A 21,869-nucleotide genomic window follows, 5' to 3' on the forward strand; every position below is an offset into this window, starting at 1 on the left:
ATTTCGTATTCCCTTGCGATGAATGGATTTGGGAGGGGGGCTACACACGGGCCAAGACGCGTGTACGCATATTGCTTTCTTGGAGTCATGGCGTTGGAGTTGGAGATGGCATCCTTCATATTCGCTCTCGAGCGGGGCAACCATTGGGCTCTTTATTATGAGCTGAGCAAGGAGGATGTTCTCGCATACTTGATGTCTGGGGATGGCGATGAATACGAGGCTTTTTAAGTGAGAAAACTGCAGAAGGAGATCAACTACTTATACTGTTTGCCCATCTTTTCCAGCTGTGATCCTCTTATTTCTACCCGGCTCAGGATAGTCTGGTCTCTTCCTCTTACGTGATGGAGTAGCACTGGTGGAAGCAAGTTGACAGGGTAAGTGACAACGAGATCCGCGCCTTTGGCTCCTTGCGCCCGCTTGTTTGGCAGCGGGGGCACCTGATAGATGAGAGAGAAAGCAATGCTGGGCGTGGTTTCATTGTGGCGAGTGAATGGAATTCCGGAGAGGAGAGACTGTGGTGCGGGAGACTGATTTCTGTTTTCGGAAAGGGCAAGTCGATGTGGGGATGATATTGCTTTTTGTGATGCTTGGCCTCGTTGACGATGTGGCGTATTATGTGACGGCACCCGTCACCCAATTCCGTTCCTTGGCCCTACAACAGGGCCTCCACATCTGCCGCGGCCCCGGCAGTAGTACGGAAGGCGCCGGTGATGGTCTGGACTGCCCGTCTCTGTATCCTCTGGATCGTAGAGTCCATGGCCGCGCCTCGACTGGTAGAGCTGTTGCTGGGGATAAACCACGCGGAGCAGCCATAAAGCATCTGAGGTACGACCATAGCCCTGTACACATGCCGCAGGTTGATTGCTCCGGTGCCACATGTGGAAGAGGCCAAGGCCGAGAGGGCGGAGAGTCGCTGTGTCGCGCTTGCTTCGACCTTCTCACGGTGGTAGTCCCATCGAAGTTTGGTGTCCATTTGGAGACCGGGGTACCGGCATGAGGGCGAAGCCTTGATTGTGGGCGTGGGGCAGCCGAAGGGCGTGTGGGTCTCGGGTGAAATGAACGAGCTCGTATTTTGCCGGGGCAAACTGGGACCCATGCTTCGCTGCCCATTCTTCGGCCTTCCGGTGGACAATCTTGAGAGTTTTGCAGTTGCGTTGTGCCGTTGGTCCTATTGCCAGGATGGACGCATCGTCGATGTAGCCCACCGCTTCCGATTCCTCTGTCTTGCACGTTTCGATGAGGTCCGCGTTGTAGAACAGGTAAAGGATGGGCGAGATGGGTGATCCTTGTGGTATTCCTGTCCGGATGGGTGCCGAAGGGCCTGTGTATTCCTGAAGTTTCAAAGTCGTAGACCGATTACTCAGGAAGGACGCTACCTAGTTTACGATCTTGTAGTCAACCCGCCGCTTCCGGAGGTTGTGGAGTAGACGATCTCGCGAAACGTTGTCATACGCGCCGGACCACGCTTGCTGGATTCGCTGGGTGAGAAAATGCATGGCGTGTTCCGCCGATGTGAGTTTCCGTCCACCTGTGTGCCGGCTGGGGAGGAGGTGGTGAATGTCGGCCAGGTAAGCGAGCCGATTTGCGATGATTGCTTCCAATGCCTCCCCAGAGTGTTGAGGAGCGCGATGGGCCTGTATGCCTTGGGTCGTGTGTAATCGTCCGTCCCTGGCTTCCGGCCACTTACTGTAAGCCACAAGCGTACAGTACCGTACAGTAGGACATCTCTGGGGTTCAGCTGAGGTTCGCTGTAATAAGTCGGAATAGTCTTAACTGTTCCTGTGTTTTGAGCTTCAGAAGTGAGAATGGTGAACGCGGCTCTAACAGCGCTGTCTGGCGCTTCATGTTGCTATTATTAGATCGGGTAAGCGTCTGCAGTCCCAACAGACTGGTTTAGCAACCCCCTGCATACTTCGTGATGCGATATTTATGGCCAGTCAAATGCATGGCATTCCCGACTCATGCCAAGCTTCCACGATCGCAATACCACACCACCCGCGATTACATCTAGATAACAGGAAGTGTGTAGTGGAACTAGTTCTCGATGGCTCGTGCATCGTATCTGGGGAATCGCGGCGACTCGAAGATAAGTCGGGCAATTTGTCTACAAAGTCAGCCCTCCTACATGGTAAGACTCGCGTTGATGACAAGACACCCAGCACCCGGCAGAGACAATCTTCGCAGTGGGAGCCGGGAGCCGGGTTTGAAAATGCAGGACCGTAAGTGAGTTACCATTCAGGGATGCACTTGCTCTCACCGGTGCAGGTAGGATGAACTATTGTGCCGTACGGATACGACAACGTTCGTCTCGTCCGGATCGTAGCACTTGTTTCGCGGCGTCTTCTTCACTAAAAGCTGCTGTAGCTTGGACTTCAGAGTCTGGTCCCCAAAACGCGCCCGGTGCCAGCACGAGGTTCTGCTCTGTATCGTTCGTAAGCTTTGACAGTCTTCCTTTCTTCTGTAACATTTTCCATTCGATGGAGTAATGGATGCACGTGGGTGGGGATTCATCATAGGGCAGGCTAGGGTTCCAGTCGGCCAGCTGAAGGAGTGGCAGTCCCGGTCTCCGACTTTGCGTCTGTTCCTGCGGGGCCGGACTCGCGCTGCGGCTGTCATAGGTGAATTCGGGGGTCGAAGCCGGGATTGTACATCGTGGCGACCGCTTACTGTACTGCAAGGGAGGCGAATCTGGCGACGACGATGACTCGAAAGTGCCCACGACCGACGTGTCAGCGCAACGTGTCAGCGCAACCTGTCAGCGTGCCGAGAAAAGGACACCCGCACCATTTAGCCGAAGATCAACCGCCGCCCACCGCACTCTTGCTCTGCGCACCACCTTTGCAAAGACGTCGCAGAATCGTCAAACCCGCCGCGTCACAACATCGACGTTGAGGGTCAGGCGCCGTAAAAAAAAACTTCCGATTGCTAATTTCCTGAGCTTTGCAGCTACCTCTACATTCCCGGTTCCAAGCGGAAGGGCTTGTCAGGCGACGCAACTGACGAACGTCGACAACGGAATTCCCTCTATCGTTCGCCGCTTCCACGCTCTTGTCCTCGAATCCGATCCTCAGCTATCACAGCCCGCAAGCCCTTCGAGACGCCAAATGCACCCAGCGATTGATACACTGCTTATCCGTGCCGAGATTTAGTAGACCAAGAGACAGTTAACAAGGACACAAAACCTCGAAGCCGACATGAACGGAGATGGTCAAATTTTAGGTCTTCAATCCGTATGTACTTCAGGGAAGCCAGATCCATGGCAGCCACATCAAAACCCGCATTCAGGGAAACTAGATCCAAATCCATGGGTGCTACATCCAGAGAAGGCGGACCATGGCAGCTGCATCCAAAGAAGCTGGATCCATGACAACCCGCATTTGGGGATGCAGATCCATGGCCACCACTGGAAACCCGCATTCAGGAAACCGAGATCCATGCAACCGCATTCAGGGAAACCAAATCCATGGTAGCTACATCCAGGGAAGCCAGCTCCATGGCAGCTGCATCCAGAGAAGCCGGATCCATGACAACCCGCATTTAGGGCTGCAGATCCATGGCTGCCACGGGAAATACCGGTTTCAGGAAAGCCAGATTCATGGCAACCGCATTCAGGGAAACCGGATCCCGACGGCTACATCCAGGGAAAGCTGGGCCCTTGGCAGCCCCACACCCTACGCTCTTACCCCGCGGTCCCCCGCACAGTGCGCTCTTCCCCCTGTCGTGAACCTTGCCCCTCCTGCCCCCCGCCACAGCGAACAGCGCAGGCCATCAGCGTGATGGTAGGTATTGTGCTGAGACATTTCTGGAGTTGGTCGACTCGGCCCCCAGCATTTGCTTTGTTGAGCATAGGAATAACCAATGCGACCCAAAGGAAGATCCCTGCAGATTTTTCGAGAACTTTGTGTCTGAAATCCTCGGCTTGCTTCGAATCTTTGGCTCGCTTTGACTTGGGCAGGCTCAGCTTGCTTTGGATATACAGGGCGATGTCGTCGCTGTGCTCATCTTGGTCCTCTAGTATTAGTTCGAAGCCACACCCAAGTTTGATGAATGGATAGTGGCGACTCGAGAAACATATGCGAAGGCGTATGCTTTTTCCAGCCGCTCGCTCGCCCAGGTCTTCGAAGAAGGATACCATGTCGGCAACGTCGTCATCATGGCACTCGTCCAGGGCGTCAATGAAGACCGACAAGTCCCGGTCACCCAGATAGTCGATGGCCCTTTCTATGGTCTTTTTCAGAGCCTCGTTCTGCCAGCCAGATCTCTTTATGACACGCCAGGCGTTAAAATCGAACTCGTCAAGGACTCGTTGGAGGTCCTTGGCATGTTGAAGCAGCTGCCAGAGCAGGGACCGGTAGACACCCAAGGTGGATTGTTCAAGGTGCTCGCCACGGGCGTTGAAAAAAAATGAGGCGAAGAGACGATTGGGATCTTTAGCAACAGACAATCTGGTCTTTTCCTCGAGGAACTTCATCAGGATCGACTTGCCAGAGCCGGGTTTCCCCTTGATCCACAAGAAGCCATGATGGTCATCAATGTTCTGTAGGTCCAGCCACTGGCGGTATTTCTCATTCCTAAGGAACCATGCGCACGTCTTGTTGAGAGGAGCCTTCAGCGATAGCAACCGAGCACCAATCTCATCAAAGTCCAAAAGGTCCATGAGCTCTTGGCGTTTGGTAAGGACCTCAGCTGCCACTGGCGAGTCGATAGTGGGTACATTTGCGGGTAACGGCTCATTGTTGGGGAACACGTCATCCTCTGCGACACCACTCCGCTGGAGATGTGGCCCGGATGAAACTTGGATATGATCGTAGATGGAGCGCAGTGCGTGTGCGACTTTCTGGTATTCTGGGTCACTGTCGCCGGAGAACCGGACCATGTCCCGGTGATCTTTTCCGATATGGCGTTTAGTTTCGAGTTCAGGATCGCCAATGCAGGAGGATTCATCTTCAACAACCTGGGTAAAGGGAGTCAGCGGCAATTCAAGATTCTTTCTTCCGAGGAGTAGTGTGATCATATCTTTACCTTCTTGCCAAGGCGGCCATCTTCAAATTCTTCCTGAAAGGAGAAGATAGTCCAACGACGGTGCTTTGATAAGATTACAAAGCTGTCTTGGATTGAATTTAAATACTCCCCTCTCTGCAACAATGTCTGTACGATGCTATCATTGTATTGTACCCCGAGTCCCGCCAAGCTCTTGAGTACGCGGTGTGCAATGTTGAGTGGGTCTGCTCCCTGATGGGGAGTGCCAAAGAATAACAAGCCAACTGTCGACTGAGGAATGCTGAGCAGATGAGCCTGGGACTTAAGTTGACCGTGTTCATTGGCTTTGGTCAAGGCAACCTTCGAGAGCAGTCCACCTAGACTGTGGGCGACGAAGACGAGGGGTCGCGAAGGCGCGTCCCGACGGTTGTCGGCCAAGGTACAGAGCAAGTCCCAGCCATGGTCGCCCACGGACTTCTGGCTCACAGGACTGCCACCGAACCTGCTACGGATATTCGTATCGTAGCCGTATGTGAGAACTCGAGAATGGGGAAGTGTAGCCGGGACCAAGTCACGGGCCCAATAGACGCCGTGTGGTTCCTGGAGGGGGTCGGGGTCAAGTTTATCCAGCCCTGTGGGCTGTTGCGGATGTGACGAGAAGATGCGTGCGATTTTGGAAGGTGGAGGTTGGACGTCGCTGGAGCCAGGCACGGGGCGCTTCCTCAGCGGAAGATTTCGCTCAGGGGGGTAGTCGAATGTCCAGGTTCTTTCGGGATGACCGGTGAAGCCGTGGACAAAGAGGATACTGCAGCGGCGACGATTAGCGATGCCAAAATCCGCGGGTGGTTTGGAGGTGGACAAGGTTGGGGACGTGGGACGGCAAGAGGGGCACAGACTCGATAGTGGGGTTCTCAGCCTCATACAGGACGCTAATTCCATGTTCGTTCACTTCGGGACCGGAGATCGAGACATTTTGACGGCTCCTCGTTCCGGTGACGCATAAGTTGGAGGTTGCAAGATGTAAGGTGCAGAACAGCAGCAGGAGGAAGTGACAAGGCTCTGGACGCTGCAGTCGACGCCCAATCGTGGCTGAGCTCACATAGCTAATCGCTTGCCCGACGACCCGCCCGAGTCCACTTGTCGACCGCCACAGCTTGTCAAGCTCTTGGCACGCAACCGCAGTCTTACAGCCAATCAAGTCCGGTGCAGTGGCGGGTACCAGTGTGCCAGATCCCAGACACCAGTCTGATCGCGCCACCTCCGAAAAGCGAAACAGCCACGAGAGTCCCGTTTCGCGATCCTCTGGCAATCCCGATCTCATGACCATAAGATCCCGATACTGCCCCAAACGGAGGGAAGACGGACGTGATCGGAGCCAGGTATCCACCGATGGGTTGTTGCTGTTGTGCCGAGCCGAGCTAACAGCTTGACGCAGTCACCTCCATTCTCTGTTCACCTCGTGAAGGCTGAGGGCAGCGCAAGACCAACGCGACTTATCCTGGCAGCATGCAGGTCCCTACCACCTTGATCCGTCTTGCCGCACCGCCGCCAATGACCTGGCCCCGCCGATATCATCGTCCGGAAACACCTCGCTACAGCCGTCGTAGTTGTCACTGCTCGTGCGTTATCTCGTTTGTCAACCCCGCTTGGTGCCTTGATCGATGGCGGGACGGATGCATCCTTGGAAATCTGCGTGAACTGGGAGGACGTGGACGAGGACGTCTTTTCACGTTTTGCCTAGTTCGCGTATACCGATAACCTACGCGGCTTTTGCGCCTATCGATAAATATGACCCTGCTAGATGTTTTGAAGAAGCCCCGGGGGGATTGACCCTGGGGAATCCCCATCCTCGGCAGCCGATATGACTGTGCAACCGGTAAATGTCAAGGACGCTTTCAAATTGCCCTACTCCTAATGTCCTATAAGATTACTGCAGACCGCACGCACACCTTATTTTGCAAGTATTACGAGCGCAAGCACAGCTGTGGCTCGCGGGCTCGGGACCCGAGTTGAACGCCTTGGCATGCGACTGCAGCGCTAAAGGGGAAGGCAGTCCCTCCAAGAAAAAACAAGACTACATCTCGACGTTCATAGCAAAACAGGGGGACCTTGCATATGCCGGCGACGTCGACGTTTGGCAAAATGTTTGGCAGACCAAGCAGGTTTCCAAAACAACAAAGTCCTTCGAGCATGTGTTCATTGGCCACGCGGGGCTCGGAGCTCTCGTTGAGGTGAAGTCTGGGGTAGGCGCTGACGTCGTCTGCTGGTGGGGGTGCTTCTCGTGATCTGTTAGACCGTAGCCATCTGCGGAACAACATATTACTCTTAATAGTCACATAGCTAGGCCGTAGGAATCAGGCGTCGCAAGGCCAGCGCTGTGGCCAAACCCAGTGCCGCATAGCCTCGCGCAAGCAGACTGCCTCAGCAGTCGAAACGCAACCGGTCGGGCACTGCCGTTCGGACTGTTTCTACCACCTTCCGCAAACCACCCTTTACCGTAAACCTGCCTAGCATACGGAGGAGCTCACCAACTGGCTGCCAGCCACCTCGTGACACACAGGTCAAGGTGCGCAGGTGAAAAGGGCCTCTGCTAGCTAGCGTTATTTCATGAGTTTGTCAGTACCGCAATAGCAGCTGCTCTTCCTGTCAGGTGCCCTGCAAATGTAAAGGTCTGCTAAACCGGTCTGCTCGGCCGACCTCAGAATAGCAACAAAAAGAATCATTTGTCAAGTTCCACATATCGTCTCATTCACGGTGAATCTACTGCTGGGTCTACTGGCATACCTACTAGTAGAAACGTCCAGAGAGCATTTAAGAATTGGAATTTGAGAATGAATCTACCAGTAGATCTACTGGTAGGTGAGTCACGGAAAGCATCCAGGAAAAGGGATTTAAGAATGGAATCTACCAGTAGATCTACTGGTAGGTGAGTCACGGAAAGCATTTAGGAAAATGGATTAAGAAATCTACCAGTAGATCTACGGTACATTTTAGTCTGCGGGAAATGAATATACAGAAGGAGGTCGTGAACGTATCAACGATACCAAGCGACAAAGACGAGCTATTCTCATACCATGCCGACGGGGTTGTCGCTGCCGCTATTTCCCAGATATATCACTACATGATCATTGGCGGTCTTGCGTACAGCTATGTTACAACTGGCGAGGCAATCATCTTCTTGAACTGGGCGTGTTAGCTTGAGGAAAATTGCTCTGATCTCTAACAAACGTATGCTTGGGGGAGAACGAATAATCACCGCTATCATAGTTCAATTATTACTGTACGATGAGGCTAGTTTTGATCGAAAGTCTGCTGACAAAATGGTTTGCGCATTCTTCGTACGAGACTAGGGGCCCTAGAATTTCTTGGATTTGGTAAACTCCCGGTGTTTTGTGCCCTCAACTGCCGTTGGCCTCTCGCCCGCCATCCCTCTGCCTCCAGCCACCTTAGCAATGCTCAATCGTAAAGGGAACACCAAGCACAGCCCTAATGTGCGAGATAAAGAGCTCGCAGTCGCTGCAGATGGCCCGGCTGACTCGTATGGTTGCCCACACTGTGGGAATCCTAGGGCATAGAGCCGCGAGATGCTGCAGTTTGAGATCCTGCTGCATCCACTCCCCTAGCTGGTCGACGGCGACGCCTCCAAAGAACACGCTCGGAAGAATGACGTGCTGATTAATGTAGTAGGCCACGAGCTTCTTCTCGGCATGCGACGCATTATTTGTGCCCGGCCGCCTCAGCTCATCCCGAGCGTCCTCAGGCAGGGTGTATCCAATCAGTTGGCACAGCTCGAGGACGTTGTCTCGCCAGACGCGGTTGTCGAGGACGTGTTCGACGGCAAAGTCAGTGCGCCAACCGCTGGCGGCACTCACGACTGGAAACAGCCTGCCACGGTCAAGGCGCGCCACCGTCTTGTACCCATCCGGGACGTCGTAAGCGATGCTCTGCTCGTAGAAACCGATCTGGATGCCCCAGTCGGTGGTCTTCGTGATAAAGTGACCATGCTTGATCTCATTAGACGAGCCTAAGATCGCTGTTCCCTCGGCCGCCGTGACGGGCTCAAAGGCCTGGAGCTTGACAACGATGATCCTGCGGTTGGCCTCGGCTTCGCCACTCTCTTGGTAGTGACCGGACTCTTCTCGCATCCTCGCGGTCCTCCTCGAGGGTCTCGCGTAAAAGTAGGCGCCGCGCCCCTTGCGGTCCTTTGCGCGCGGATTGGCGCCGTGCTCGAGCAGAAAGTTCACGACCTTCAGCCGCCCCCAGAGCGCGGCCTCCATCAGCGGCGTCCGTCCGCGACTGTCGGCATTGTTGAGGTCGCCGCCCTTGTCGCGGAGTAACTGGATCATCTGATCATGGCCTTCGACTGCGGCCAGGGCGATGCAGTTGACGCCGTCCCTGTTTCTCCGGCTGACGAACGGATCATCCTTGTACGTCTCTAGCAGGGACGCGACTCCGCGCAAATTGTTAAGGATACAATGCGAATCGAAGAGACTCTGTCGATAACACGCATCCTGCATAAGCTCTCCCAAAATCTTATCGAACGAGGGGGGCTTTAGTGTTTCCGCATCGCCGATGCTAAGCCGCTCGACTTGGTCCTCGAGCGTTTGCAGCTGATCACGGTTGCTGTCGCTTCGCTCTGCTTGTAGGCTTCGGAGATCTCTGTTGGCTTCTTCGGCTTCCTCGCCCTCGCCCTCGTCATCGTCTTCCTCACTTTTCTCGTCCTTGCTCTCCTCGTCCTCGCTCTCCTCGTCCTCGCTCTCCTCGTCCTCGTCGTCACTAGGCAACTCGACGCCGACAGTCACGAAGAGGCCCCTTGCCTTGTCGATTCTGTAGGAGTATTGCGCTTGAGACTGCTCTTCGAACGGGTAGCATAGCTGGTAGTTCCCTGAATCTAGACCGCAGTGTGCCACCCGATTCCGGCCTGTCAGTGGAAATCCGCCGAGGCCATGACGATGGCGCCCAAGGCAGTAGGGACAGATGACGCGCAAGGTCTCGCTCCCCCACTCTGTGACAAGCGCCAGGGGAGTCTGGCGCCCTCTGCTGTCGAGGATGCCGTTTGAAAGGGGTGGTTTGTGTGCCGTCATTATAGGCGATGGTGTCCTTCAGCTGGAACTTAGTTTATCTGTGCGGATTCTCATCAGTAGTATTGCCTCCGATTGTGTCGAGGACGATTACTCCACGATTGAGACATGGATGTTGCGTGACCCCGCCACTGCTCGTCAGGTCTCAACTCATCGTCGGTCTTACGTTTTCCCGAAACCGTCAGTTAGGCAGCAAGCCGGCGGGCAGCTGCATCTGACGGCCAAACCTGCGTGTCCAACGACTCCTTCACACCAGGCGGATTGAATCCTGATGCGCGTACTCCGCCGGACTAGTGTACGTATTGCCTTTGACGACGCGCACCATCGAGCCTTGCGTAGTCGACCTTGTGAGATTCCTTTGCGAGTGCCAGAATAGTGGTTGTGCGCCGATTAAGCTCCGACTGTGGAAATACCATCAGCTATTGGAGGCACAGTGGGGTTAAATAGCCAGTTTCTGCTCCTGTTAGGAATTGCTCCCTTGGTACATCCCCGCTACAGTGCATCCTGCTAAGCCACACAAGCCACAGGCTTACCCCGCAGTCGCTAAAAAAGTTAACTAAAACTCCAGCGACACCCATTTCGCCTTCTACTTGTACGGCGACAAAACTCAGCATCATGCTCAGCCGATAGAAAGTAGCTTTATGCGAAACCTTGGGGCAGAGGCTTTTACTCGGCTACAACTAGTGTTCCTCCAATTTGCATGTGAATGCCCCCCCATGATTTCTCTCGACTTCCGACCAGAGTCATATCGGGATTATATAAATGTCCCTAGAATCGTCCCTCAACGCCATCCCATCCTGCTGAGATGTTAAGAAAATCCCCGATTTCCGTCGGATAACCAGACCTTCTTATCCTCGGCGCAGCGACGGCTTTCAAGCGAACGACTGTTCCCTCGGCCTACATTTGAAACAAAACTGTCGCAAGTGGGTTCTGACACAGCATGGATGGACTGGGGAAGCTGGAGAGCCTAGCAGGGAGGGTGACAATGGATCTAGCGGACGGTCCAAGTAAAGACGTTCCGATAGTATTTGGTACACATTCGGGCTGCAAAGGGCCTTTTGAAAGATCGCAAGATAATAACAAACAAGCAAAACGCGGCCTCTGAGTAACTACTCTCGACCGAGCACCTTCCCCTTTCAGCCGTACTCCGCTAGATCCAGTGCCAAGAGGTGCCCGTTGCGGCATTTTGTGAGTTAGACGTGCTGGACTTTTGAGTGAAGGTGGGAGGGCGGGCTTGCAAATTTCCATCACACTTTCATGGTCATTATCACCCCCGGGTAAATAAGTGTCTCCTCCTAACTTGGGAAGAGGTAATGCACCCTGCAAGCCTTACTACTGTAAGCCACGGAATAAGGTTCTACCTCTTTCACGTGGGCGACTGGTCAAGTAGAGTAATTCAAATATACAGACTGGGCTAGAGCTCAATGTTCTCGTGATGGTTACACAAAATCATGGTTCTTATTCTTCTTCAAAACCATGCATATATATCAACATCAACACCTCTCGAAAGCGCTGGCCGACGCCTTTAGAGATCAGATGTGTTAATTCATGTCTTCGTAAGTTGTGCAATACGCTCACGGCCAGGTACAGTACTTGTCGACTTTTCGAACAAGAATTTATCCTGCGAATGGATTCCTCGAAGCGTATCGAGGTACGTGACACCCTTGACAAACTTATCCAGCTTTCTATCTCTGGTCAATCGAGCCCACTACAGGACATTCATACACGACATCTATATTTAACGACGGACGAGCTCTGCGAGAAGCTTCAAGAACAAAAACTTACAACAATCGCGTTTCCTCCTGTCATATGTCAGGGCCGTATCCACCTCGCATATGTCGATACGGAAAAGCGATGCATTAGATACAGCGGAGTGATGACCGCGGAGAGTGTAAGATGCCATAAGGACTTCAACCATCCAAGCCTTGAGGACTTGAGAGGGCTTGAGTATTTTCTTGACACAGCGATCTCCTTTGCGGAGTGTCACTGGGGTGCCGAATTGCGTTCATCGCCAACAGACCTCTATCGATATCCGAACAATTATTGGGAGGTTTCGGGTAATGGATGGACGTACAGAAGTACATCTACATGCGAACAGATGGAATTCTTCAAACGGGGCTACGCAAAAAATGAGAAACCATTCCGGATATAACAACAATCTGTATAAGAACGGGACATAGTAGCACTGTATTCTAGCAGAGCAAATAGCGCCAAGGACTATGTGTTCGAAGCCACCCCTTTACCGTGTACAAATAGGCTTCCTAAGTCGTTTTCGAGGTTTGGCGATCTTGTTTTTCCGATAACTACTAGTGCTCTTGAACTCACCTTCCTTCTTCGCGAAGGGTTCCAAGCGCCATTCCCATACTTTTTTGCCTCCTTGTCTCTTTGATGGCTGACGCAGGTACGATGAGAATGCCTAAGTAAAGAGTTAAGTAGCTAGTATTTTCACAGATTCAGTTCGATGTGGAAGACATCGACTACTAACCATGTTTAAGCTGAGATTGTGACGCACACTCCCACGCCAGTTTTGGCTCATGTAAGCTACTTTCGTAGTGTTCTTCTCTAGCCATGCGTAGATCTCTTGAACTGTCATGCCTAGCCCATCCCCTGTTGTACTTAGGAGAGCGCGGCGGATAAGCTTTGCATACGAGACTGTACCATTATGCTCAGGTGTCGTAGCCTCTACATCCAACCCAAGAGTAACAAATTTTAGAAATTCTATCACGTCATAGATAAATTCAGTATTCCAACACTCGCCATTATCGACCTTATACAGCTCTCCTTGCCTTCTATCACTTCCTTCGCCAGTATACATAATAGCCTCTTCAAGGATGGATGACGAAGTACCACAGTGTACTGTACCACATCGTTAGTATCAAAAGAACTTTCAAATCTGTAAGTGCCGTCATTGCTGAAGCCGCCGAGAGACTGGGTTGGAGTTGAAGAGACAATAGGCCAGACACTAGTCAGTGGTATAAAATGAATCCCATTCGTTTCTGCTGATAAAATCTCTGTACGCGGCTGCGGCGGCTGATCGCAGCATGGTGCAGACCAAGGAAAATTCCGCCCAGTAGTCGGGTTGACACAGCTAGTACAAGCTTGACACTCTAAGATGCCCGTCCCAAACTGGAGGTACATGTCAACGGTACAGGTCCTCTTCGTTGATTCTCTCCGTTATGCTTCCCAGTGACCCTCAAGGACCAGCAAACATAGAATTGACTACATAGGGAAGAGCCGCACTTAAGCTTTAAGGACTAATGTAGCCATCTCAGAACCCTAATCTTGTTTCATTACAGATTGGCTTGAACGTGAACGCATCATCAACACTGCGGGCTCGACGGGGCGCCATAATGGGTGGATTCAGGTCATCTCTGCAGGTTTGTTACACAAATGGTAGTGGGTCAAAGCGAGGCCTTGTTTGTCTGTTACCAAACGAGCGAACAACCAACACATCGTACAGAAACAATCACTGAGATCGGCAGATTCCTCATCTGCCCCAGGACACTTGATTGTTGTCACTAGTTCCACAATTTTATCACTGCAGTATTAGTTGAGCGGATGTTCGAGCTGGTTCGCCTTGGCTTGTCTCGTTCATCAGTTAGAAGCTAGACCAAGGTATAAAGCTCTGTGTTATGTCTAACATCTGTGCAATGTGTAAAAGGTGCAACAGCTCTATAAAACTAGATCTTTTGCAAGGACTAGAGACAGATAACCAGCTAACCACGCCTTGAGTGTCTTGATGTAGAGTGTCTTCACACTAAACAAGTTGAGCAGGCGGGATTTCCTATCGAGAAGCATGTTCCACGCGGTATTGCGTTCCAATGCGTAGAGAAGGTCAAGACGTGGCTAGAACAGGTCTAGGGCCAAACTATTATATAAATACAAATTCTACTTCTAATGAAAATAGTAAGGTCAGTTCTTTTGCCGCAAGCTGACTCGTCGATGATTTGAACGCGGAGGCTCTATACATATAAAAGCCCCGTAACTCTGAGTCCCGTTGCTGGATCGACTTTATAGGTCTTGATATCGTGGTCAGTGACACTTCGATGCCGAATTTATCGTAAAAGAACTTTATCATTTCGACTCAGTATTGTGACCGTGCAGGGTGGCAGCAACCAGATCAGGTGGTTCCAGGTGCCAGGGTACTTAAATTCCTTAGAGGTCGTGGTGGTTTTTCTTGTACATAGACATCATCAAACACAGACAGCACCTTGAAGGTGGCAGCGACTGCTTTTTCGTATCCTCGTCAATTCGATTGATTTTCTCCCCATTTTTGGTCCCCATTTTTGGTCCCCATTTTTGGTCCCCATTTTTGGTCCCCAATTGAGGAACACGGTGATCATTCCATTCCTCCCAATTGCATCCCACTAAATACCTTGGTGGTGGTGCTGGCTCTCCCATTGTCAAAAGGCGCCTTCGGTGCCTGATGGCCTGCGATACCTTCACCGCGGACCACCCATCAGCTGCGGTAACACCGCCGCAACTGGGCAGCACTTGGTGGTCATCTGGTTATGGTAGGCGGACTACTATGATCACCGGATCCCACTTGCCCCAGGACAGTATATAGACGGTTTTTTCGCCAGCTCCTCGTGGAGCGCAGCTCGCATGAAAGGGTCAATCTTGCTGCGGCGGCCAACACGGGTCGGGGGCGACACCGCAGTTCCGAAACATCCAAGTTAGGCCCTGATTCTGCGAATGGCGCGGTTATTGCAATCAACATACTTAGCTATTACGATATAGTCCACTCCACGACCTAGCAAAGCCTCGATTTGCTCATGCTTCCATACGGGGAGCTGCGAGACCATAACAAGACGGTCGCAGATTCTCCACGTCGACTTCACCGATGCTGAAAACCGGTACCTGCGGATGCTCGCACGCAAGCGCTATAGACGCTGACGCTTAGCGACGGGAGGGCACGGCCCGATACGCGATCTTCGACATCTTCCCAAGAAAGAATCAGATCGCTTGTTGCAGGACGGTATCTTAAAAGACGTCCGCGACAGGTTCGCCGAATATGACGACCCCCCTACTAACCTACTGGCACGTACAACAACGGACGTGCAAAACTACATGCGCGACCTAATTCATCGACGGTATAATACTCTCACTCGGTGCCTTCGTCTCGAGCCAGCTCGAGACAGCACGACACAAAAGCCGCCCCGAAAGACACCGCACTTGCTATTCGCGTGCGAGATAGCAGGCAGACGTGGCTTCGGTGCTTTACGACGGTACAAAAGACTTCCACACATCGTTTAGGAACGAGGTCGAGGACTGCCTCGAGCCGAGGATGGAGTCCATAAACTGTGCGGGCGATGTCGTTACTATCTCGTGGCTGTCAAAAAATGAGGTCATCTGCGGCGTAACGACGCACTCTGACAGTCGAAACCAGCAGTACAACAAGCCTGGCCGCGTCGACTGCGTGTAGTGGCCCATGCGCGGAGGCTACAAAACCTTACGATTCTGAGCATTTTGAGCCTAAAATCAATCAATTCCGGCTTTATTTCACCCGGTTGTGGTCGATGCAAGTTGCTCTTTCGTTAGCTGCACAGATCCAATGTGGCCATAACTAGCTGTAGCTATTCGCGCTTTTCGTCACAGTGGAAGTCCCGTACCCGTGCCACCCCCCACGCGCCTTTGGCCGTGCGTCCTCGACTTCTCGACGTGCCAGAAAAGAGTGGGACATGGCACGGGGCACTCGAATGTGGGGCTCACGACGCGCTCTTCTCCCGTTATAATTTTTCTTCGCATACCCCGAATGATTCAGGGTTACGATAGAACCGGCTGCTGCTCGGCCTAGAGACAGTTGCAGTATTCCTCTTGAAGGCGACGGTTTTGAAATTTTGTAGAGATGCAGCTGAGGCTCGCCTCCTTTACCCGACGTAGGAGAGCTAGATCGTGAACCGCTTGGAGCTGAGACCCGCAGTGGGGTATAAACCTGAAGTCTAGCAGGTTAACCTTAAATCAACGACAATGCTTTGCAAAAGTCTTCGCTTAGCACGGTCTTGGTACCTCGTCGTCGCTAGTTGCCAACTCACCCACACCTCACATCCCTGCCAACAGCACATACCTTGAGCACCACGCCGACGTCGATTTCTCTATCTTTACGACCGCTGTCGATGCGACAGTAAGCTAGCAAGCTCATTAAACGTAAGTCCACTGCTTCATCGTCTCCGGTGCGCCCTTCCTCGTCGTCTGCTTCTCTATCCAGAACCAGCAGGGCTCGATTGCGTTGAGATCTGGTGAGTTGCTGGGCCATAGCATTTTGGCCACATCCCACAGCTTGTAGGTCTCCTCTTGGAACAAATGGCGATGGCAAGGAGCGCCGTCCTCTTGGACGATTGTGCCTGGCCTCCAGAGCTGACACCTCTTCGCAAACGGCTGCAACTTCTCAAGCAGAATTTTCTGACGGTATCGCTACTAGTCTACCCCATTGCCGCTGCGGCGTGCTAACATCCCAGTCTTCTGGCTCCATCTCCAAGTCGGCTTCCGACCTCCAAAGCGTGTCGCCAGCTTGCACCTCCTGATGCTATTGCGGAGCTCCCGCTTGTCTCGATACTTCGGCTCCAACTCTGCGTTTAGGCTGTTGGTCTCCGCTGTCGCTGCCGCCCTCTCTGCCTTGTTCTCTGGCCGCTATTTATGACAGGGCCCTTCTGGTCGTAAGAGACACACCCCTAAAACATGAACTCCGAGTACCCCTTCTATCGCGATCGAATGTAGGACTTGATAATCCGCCCTGTGGGCTTTCTCCAGATCTTGTAGCTGCCTCGACGGTGGCTTAAGACTACCGAGGACTCGTCGGCGAAAATGACATTCTTAAAGTCGATATCGCGGTGTCCGGGGGGCCAGGCTAACCTCTTCGCTTTTATCGCTTTAGTTATCCTAGGATTACTCGTCGGCTTCGTTTTGCGGTACTGGGCACGGCGGAGAACCCGCCAGACTGTCGTCGTCGATATATCTATTCCTTCTGCGTTGAGCTCGTTTGAAATCATCGAGCACGCCTCCTCGCGACCGTACATGTTAAGGCGTACCGAAGGAGAGCGCAGGTTGCGCGTGCGGCGACGCCGAGTTTGACGTGTGTGGCTATGCTGACGGTGTTGTTGATGTTGGTGGTGTTGGCGGTGGCAGGGAGCTCTGCAAGGAGCAGAGTGTCCTCCGAGTTCATTGACGAGTGTCGAGACCTGGCAGATTTCGACTGGACCCATGGACCCGAGGGCACTGCAGTCCCGGTGATTAAGAAACTGTGGCAAGCACTGTACGTCCTCCTGCCGGGCGCCATTCGGCAGCCTGATAAACATGTCCATCGCCTGCTCTCCAACACGGCCCGCAAATCCGTCTGGTTACAGGAGGCTTCCGAGAACGGGGCGCGCACTCTGCGACAAGAGAGCCTCGGCAGACCTCGCACTTTGGTACAAGGGATAACACACGAAGCAAGCAATGCTCGACAAAGGGGGCTCTGCTTTCCAGTATCTCGGGGTACTGTGATGCGTAAGCGAGAGAGGAGGCAAGGAGACTGTCCTATCCGTTCGAATATATCAACCCAGATACCAGTGATGAGCATGGTTCCCCTCCGACTTCCTGTATCCAGCCTGTCCGAGCACGAAGAGCGACGGTTCGCCGCTAGCCTCTGTTTGTCGATACCTGCCCCGGTGCAGCGTCGTCGAAGGCCTGCGGCTTCATGGTCTCGACCGTGCGGGACCGGGAGTTCCTTAATCGATAGGTCATCTCGTCTAGGTTGTGAGTTCCGAGCGCGGCCTCATGCTCGCTAATGACATGCTGGAAGAGGTGGGCGAGGCTCAGACGGACAGGAGCCAGCGTCAGCTCAGCCTCGCGATGCTCAGGGCTGGGCCCGAAGATTACCCTTCTGAGGACGCACTTCTAGGTGCTCACAACGTTGTCAATGAATGCCGCCTTGCACCAGAACTGGCCGATAAGGAAGGAGATCTTACAGATCTCCACCGAACCCAGGACTATTAGGATACTGTCGTTCTGGCGATCGAAAAGCTGTACTAGGCGCTGTAGGCCTTCAGACTCAACGCTTTTCGGCCCCCGAACAGACACGTCGTCTGCCTTTTGTCTAATACTACCCCCGAATCCGTCCGGATAGAAGGTAAAGACATTCGACCTCAGTCCGCACCTGGGTGTTCTTGAGTTCCCAGCCTCGCGAGATGACACCTGTAGCGGCTATGTGCATACCCTGAGACTGATCCATCTTTTGCGGAGCTACTGCGCTAGAACAAGTCATTCCTCGGGAATATAATCCGTTAGAATATGGCAATTGATAGGGGGGCATGACGAATTGATACGCGGGCATGACCCTTAGGGGGGCATGACTTTTCGGGCCTCTGATTCGTCAATTTCTTTTTTGTTAGTGTTGGCAGAATTCTGCCGTACCCTGTTAAGTACCTCAAGGCTATCTCCCCTAATCTCGGAGCTGACACGACGCGACGCGATCAGATCAAGCCCACCAACAGCAAGCAAATCCACCATGGTCAACCTTCGATAATTGGGAACTTCGTCATGTTCCAATCCGAGTCTCCTTCCAACTCGAGACGACGAACCCGTAGTTCTAGTCCCCACGCTCAAGATCAAGTACGGCCTCGAAAACGACAGCGGCAGAGCCGACAGGGCAAGTTCAGCCCGCCGATATTTGCGAATCGGCCATCCTCAGCGAGCAGCATAGCAACAAGTATCGGCCAATACTACGGAGTCGGCGACGAAGATGTACTCGGAAATCTCTTTGCATCTTACCCAGAAACCTTCACGACAGCTCCACAGCCGCACGGATGGCGTGGACTTCACGAGCCACCATGGGAGCTCCGTTTCGATCACGAGGTGCACCTCTCAAACGATTTCCCGTCCGGTGGAAGGCAGTCCTTACGAGTGAGGATTCCTGTCCCAGGACCAGAAACCGACCCACTGTCTTCCTTGCCACTTCAATCAGCACAACAGCAGCAATCGTCACCCACACGGGCCGAGTTTCAATCTGCCCTGAAGCTAGTACGAAAAGTGATTGGGACGGAGCGGAGGCTTACGCTCGAGCTCGCTCGGTCATACGAACGAGTACGTCAATGGCGCGAGAGATGGGGCTACTCACCACTCAGCTCAGATGCGATTGAATCGCCTCCTCCCTACTCACCGCCCCGAGAGCCGTCCGCCCAAGCTTCATCTCCTCAAGAGATGCGATCTTCTCCTCGGATGTCTTCGTCCCCTGACCCAGACCCGATCCCGAATCCGCCGATCCCAGGCGACCCAAAGCCGTCAGCCGAAGCTTTGTTCGACGTGGTAAACACCTTTGCGAAAGAGAATGGCTTCGGCATCGTCCGACGACATGCCTATTCCTACAATGGTCGGAGGATGAGGTACTCTTTCCAATGTGACCGATACGGAGAACCACGGCCGAGTAGAGGTACAGGGCTTCGGCTACGCAAGTCTCGGAAGTGTGGATGCAAGTGGATGGTCATTGCTGAAGCTCTAGAAGAGGGCAAGTGGCTCCTAAGACAACACCCAAACCCCGAACACAATCAACACAATCATGGACGTAGCATTAGGCCGTCTGCGCACCCTTCCCACCGACGACTCACTACACCCATCAGGGCTACCATCGAGTCGACGAGCCGTCGGGTCGGTATCCGGGCCCGTGACGTACGGGCTGTGGTCCAAGACCAACATCCCGAGTCAATCTTGACGCAGAGGGACATCTACAACGCCCGAGCTCTCATCAACCGAGACAAGCTGAATGGCTATACTCCCACCGCCGCGTTAATCAAGCTGTTTGACGAGATGGAGATTCCCTATCTCGTGAAGTGGGCGGACGATGAGCCAAACCGTCTCGTTGGCCTTGTCTGGACTTTTCCCTACTGCCTCCAGATGTGGAAGCGGTTTCCCGAGGTGATCAGCTTCGACAACACATACAACACCAATCGCTTCAAGCTTCCATTATTTCAGGCAACAGGACAGACCTGCCTTGGCTCTGTCTTCAATGCTGCTTTCGGCCTGATTGACAACGAGAGACGGGAGGGGTTTCAGTTCCTCTCCGAGAGTATTCGACAGCTCTCAGAGCAACACTCTATTCGCCAACCGGACGTTATCATTACCGACTTCGACGATCAGATGAAGGCAGCCCTGAATGATCAGTTCCCTGATGCACAGCAGCAGCTGTGCATCCACCATATCAATTCTAACGTCTTGCTCAAGTCAAAGCAGAAGTGGGCCAAGGGCCACAGCAGCAGCAGTTCCGACAGCAGCGACGGAGAAGACTCTGCTCCACAGGCACAGGCTGAGCTGAGCCCCAAAGACCGACAGTTGGTCCACGCCCCGACGGCGGCGGTCATCCCTCATAGCTATCGAGGGGTCCTCATGATGTGGAAGCTCGTCATGTTTGCGGAGACTGAGGAGGCTCATGAGAAGGCGTGGAGAAATCTCTGCAATGAGTTTGATGACCAGCGAGCTATCCTGCGGTATCTCCATGGAACTTATATGCCTGTACGGGCGCAGTGGGCGCGCTGTTTCATTCGCAAGTATCGCAACTTCGGCGTCCGCGTCACCTCTGGTACAGAAGCAAGCAACAACAACATCAAGAGCTATCTCCTGAATGGTATGAGCCATCTCTATCGGCTCATGGAGGCTATGCAGGACATGATGAGGGACCAGGAGCGAGATTTCAACGACGCTTGCGCAGCGGACGAGGTACTTACCGCGCGAGAGTACATTGGGCCTAGCTCGGAGCATCTCGGCGAACTCCGGACGGCGCTCTCTTCCAAGGGCCTTGGACTGATCAACAAACAATATCGGCTTGCAAGGAAAGCAATGCCGACCGGGAAGAATCCGTTCCCTGAATCCCTCGGGGATTGCGGCGAGGACTGCTCGTTGTCGATCGAGCTTGGAATTCCCTGCTGCCACAGGATCTACTCAAAGCTGAATAATGGTACGCCTTTCACGAAATGGGACGTCCATCCTCGGTGGCACCTACGAGAAGCATCCTCTCGAGATCCATACCGACGAATCCTCGACCCTAAGATCGCCACTGCTCTCCGTGGCAGACCTAAGAACGCCAAGCAGGCCGTTCCATCAGGGCTAGCCATCGAGACTAGTAGTCAGCCGATTGGTCAACCGGTCGACCAGAGGGCCCCCGAGCCGTAGGCGAGGTCGTCCACAGGGCAGCTTGAACAAGTCGACTCAGGCCAGAATGGAACTTGGGACGAGCCGACAGGCCAGTGGCCAAGCTGATGTCTCGAATCAGCGCCAGTTACGCAGCCAGTCGACCCTTCTAGGGACGGGAAGAACCACAGGAGTTCGTGCCAGCGGGCGGAGAACGCAGCCCAGCATTCGGAGACGGAGGAATCAATGGGAGCTGGCTGATGGCGAAGAGGAGATTCTTCCTTCCATAGTAGTAAGGGGAGACGTAGACAGCTTTGGTTATGAAACAGCCCTTGAATACCCTGTACCTGTGAGGCGGGCCGCACCCACTCAATTAGGAAGCACTCGCTGAGTCAGCGAGCGCCCGTCTCTTACCTGTCGCTCGCCTGGCGCTCGCCAATCGAGCGACGGTAAGGCAATAGTCTTGTACGACAGCGACCTTTTGGAATACAGAGAACTTCCCATCGCGTGCCTATTCCGGATCAGTACCTTCTCCTTAACAGTACCGAAAGCAATACTTCTCTTTGACGCCTGTTCGAAAGGGTTAGTGTTGGTCGGGTGCATTTGCGGTCACGAAATCTGGGCTTGTTAAGAGGGCTGGCTTCACCGCCTTTGCTCGGAAGTATTTATGGATCTAGAAAATTTGGCCCAATCAAGTGTTACAAAAAGTCA

General features: G+C 53.2%; 3 protein-coding genes across 3 annotated transcripts; all 3 read right to left on the minus strand.

The window, feature by feature from the left end:
* Positions 1 to 3,679: 3,679 nt before the first annotated feature.
* Positions 3,680 to 6,785, minus strand: B0I36DRAFT_300281 (uncharacterized protein; the record flags this gene model as incomplete). Its single annotated transcript, XM_046152016.1, has 3 exons — positions 5,877 to 6,785; positions 5,023 to 5,785; positions 3,680 to 4,954 (listed from the first exon to the last, which is right to left on the minus strand). The coding sequence occupies exons 1-3, from the start codon at positions 6,305 to 6,307 to the stop codon at positions 3,680 to 3,682; spliced, it is 2,469 nt and encodes an 822-aa protein (XP_046004116.1). The 5' UTR covers positions 6,308 to 6,785.
* Positions 6,786 to 8,232: 1,447 nt separating this feature from the next.
* On the minus strand, positions 8,233 to 9,728 carry B0I36DRAFT_341675 (uncharacterized protein; the record flags this gene model as incomplete). The annotated part of the gene is made up of 1 exon (XM_046156025.1): positions 8,233 to 9,728. A coding segment is annotated over one exon (1,080 nt), but the record flags the coding sequence as incomplete, so codon positions are not given.
* A 1,879-nt stretch (positions 9,729 to 11,607) lies between these two features.
* B0I36DRAFT_356516 (uncharacterized protein) lies at positions 11,608 to 12,876 on the minus strand (the record flags this gene model as incomplete). The annotated part of the gene is made up of 4 exons (XM_046157644.1): positions 11,608 to 11,769; positions 11,890 to 12,047; positions 12,387 to 12,477; positions 12,547 to 12,876. 4 exons carry the CDS (start codon positions 12,874 to 12,876, stop codon positions 11,608 to 11,610), a joined length of 741 nt encoding a protein of 246 aa, XP_046004118.1.
* Between the last annotated feature and the right edge of the window lie 8,993 nt (positions 12,877 to 21,869).

This window comes from Microdochium trichocladiopsis, assembly GCF_020744255.1.
Source record: "Microdochium trichocladiopsis strain MPI-CAGE-CH-0230 chromosome Unknown B0I36scaffold_17, whole genome shotgun sequence".
Lineage (NCBI taxonomy): Eukaryota > Fungi > Ascomycota > Sordariomycetes > Xylariales > Microdochiaceae > Microdochium > Microdochium trichocladiopsis.